The sequence below is a fragment of the Penaeus chinensis genome, chromosome 36 (assembly GCF_019202785.1).
Source record: "Penaeus chinensis breed Huanghai No. 1 chromosome 36, ASM1920278v2, whole genome shotgun sequence".
In the NCBI taxonomy this organism is placed as follows: Eukaryota; Metazoa; Arthropoda; class Malacostraca; order Decapoda; family Penaeidae; genus Penaeus; species Penaeus chinensis.
In genome coordinates, this window is record NC_061854.1 from 11,823,594 (window position 1) to 11,826,093 (window position 2,500).

Genomic DNA, 2,500 nt, shown 5'->3' on the forward strand with positions numbered 1-2,500 from the left:
AAAGAAACCCCGAGAATTTTTAAAAGGTGAATAAAGAAACGAAAATAGACAGACGCAATGCCCAGGGTCCTAGAGAAACGAGATAAAATCCGAAGCGAGGGGAAAGAGGCCTCCATTCTTAGGCCTACCCGATGCTGTCCGCTCATCTGCAAGGAAGAAAGCCTACCCCACAAAGCTTCGTCTACTGCGCGCACCCTGTCCGCACTAATCTGAGACGACCGGAAAAATCTGAAATCGGAAGACCGACTCGTCCCGATTGTCGCTCTCGGGTCCCGAGCCTATGAAGGCACATCACCTTCAAAATAATTGATTTCATCTGCACGAAGCTTGCCCTTTCCCGCGTGATGGGGTGGAGAGAGAGACGAAAAAACGAATTACATTTCATGAGTAATTTTAGTGACATGACATCACTGTGGATTTCACGCGGCCGCCACGACGAAGAAGCCGAGGCCCAACCCAGGGATCCGAACACCTTCAGATCCAATGAACAACATTACTTATCGTCTTCTTGCTCACACTCTCTCACCCACACGTTTATCTCGTTAATTCTACTAATATCGCGCCTTGCATAGTGAGCTGAGTGGACTCACCGGTTCGAGGGGAATCTAGAGACGCCATTAATCCGTTTCCCGAGCCTCGTTGGGAGCCGACATGAATTAAAAATACCTTTCCTCCCTGTAGCCCGTACTTTGTTTTATGGCTGCCATTGCAAGGCTTTACCACACGACGCTTAAAAGTTTTACGAATTTCCGCCGCTGCTAAAGACCTCTAACCTGCACCGCGTCGTTCTTCGAGTTGTCGTGGCCTAGGAGATCACACCGGCCATAGCGGGAGAGTCGAACACGAAAAGATACAGCTAAAAATACCCTTACCTGTCGATGGGTGCACTTCGGTGCGAGGACCTTCTCCCGGGGCGAGTCGACGGCGTTCTTCCATAGGGAAAGCATAGGAAGGCAATCTCGGCTGCTGATTGGCTCATTTTGTGTTTCCCGCAAAAATTAACCAACCACAATCGTCGTTAGAGTGCCGGTCTCTCGAAAAATTGGCCAATGGAAATGCCGGAGCTCGCCCTGAGTTGACGAGTCTGGTTTTTACGAGTTTTGTTGGCGGTATTTACTTAAAACGAGGTTAGGGGCGAGAATTTGAGATACGGCATATCGACAAGACATGTAGTAGTTGCACTTTTATGGAATCTTGGCTTATTCCTTAAAACAATTTACAAGTATAATGAGATTATTCATTAAAATATACTAATAAGCTGCTTACTCCGACTGATTTGGCGACCAATCAGAGCGGGCGTCTCATGTCGCTTGGACTGCCAGGCAAAAAGAACGCCTTGAGAAAAATAAAACAAATAAAATATTCCTCAATAAAAGGCTCTAATACCCAAAATAAAAATTACAACTTACCATAAAACATTTCCTTTTTTCTACTAGTATTTTTTTAACGGTCTTAACCCTTCAAAAAATAGAACTGTGCCACCTGATTTATCGTTGCTGGAACCCGAAGTAAACAGACGTGAAAGGGAAAGCGGAGAGGCTCGTAGTGTCAGTCAAGCTCTGTCCCGCACGCATACCCTGTGTCTTACTGGTTGTTTATCTGAAATAATGTAAAGAACTCTGTGGTAATTACGTGCGAAAGGTCTTTGAGAAGGTAGACGAGTGCTTCGAGTTCAATTTTGACGCATCCTTTCGTGGAAATACGTGTTCAGTCGCCTGCAAGAACGATTGATAATCTGGGAAAAAAGGTCTCCGAAGAGAGAAGTCAAAGGAGATATATATTCCGGACAAAGCAGAGCGAAGTTTGTGCACTTTTCAAACGTGGATTTCGCTTTGCCTTCTGATTCCGCAAGCCCGGGTCCTCGGCCTCCCAGTCTGCCCTTTTGGTGTCCGGTAATTTTTCAAGGTAAAGCCACAGTGCCAGGGAGGCATTTTTTTTTCTCTTGTGGGGCGAGAGGCAGCTTAGTGTAAACGTTTTCGCGAAGATTTAGCACACGCGAATTGGATTGGATTATGTGGAAGGGTCCCTCTATTAATCAGTATAATTACGTGTGGGGGGGAGTATGAGGCGAGGCAGAATCAGCAGTAGTAGCAGATCTTAAGAGTGAGAAAGTAATGTCGGTTTGATAGAATTTCCTTAATTTGGGTCAGAAGCTGGGATTTTGGTAGCATTGTGCCTTTTCATGTGTGAAGATTATGGGTGTGAAGAGCCATACTCGCTGGAGAAAAGGGCAGCAATGGTTGATCATGAGAGAACATTGCTGTAAGGCAACAAACCTTTTAGAGCTGTCCAAGTAGTCTTTTGTGTGAAACAGCTTTCATTGTAGAAGATCTATAGCTAAAAAGAGCTATGTTGTTAGTTATCTTTAGTTATAGCTCATAGTGGGGTCATTATTCCTGTGAATTTGTTTGGCTTGGTGTTAAGGCAGGTGGTAATGTTAGCTCTGTAAGATTAGCTGCTTATCAACTGAGCCATGATAGGGTTGCATGTTACATCAGTC

The 2,500-nt window shown here is 45.1% G+C and overlaps 2 protein-coding genes across 7 annotated transcripts in view; one reads left to right on the forward strand and one right to left on the reverse strand.

Annotated features, from left to right (window-relative positions):
• LOC125044977 (high mobility group protein DSP1-like) overlaps positions 1-963 on the reverse strand; it is a 5,295-nt gene extending 4,332 nt beyond the window's left edge. The window contains exon 1 of one of the 6 annotated variants that reach the window (XM_047641961.1): positions 873-963. In XM_047641961.1, the coding sequence (XP_047497917.1) occupies positions 873-936 (64 nt within the window). In that variant the 5' untranslated portion in view covers positions 937-963. The other 5 variants (XM_047641960.1, XM_047641964.1, XM_047641967.1 and 2 more) reach the window with 5 other exon arrangements.
• Positions 964-1,503: 540 nt separating this feature from the next.
• Positions 1,504-2,500, forward strand: part of LOC125044649 (histone deacetylase complex subunit SAP30 homolog) — a 7,067-nt gene continuing 6,070 nt past the window's right edge. The window contains exon 1 of the mRNA XM_047641427.1: positions 1,504-1,905. The gene's annotated coding sequence lies outside the window, so the exon portion shown is untranslated. The remainder of the gene's footprint in view (positions 1,906-2,500) is intronic.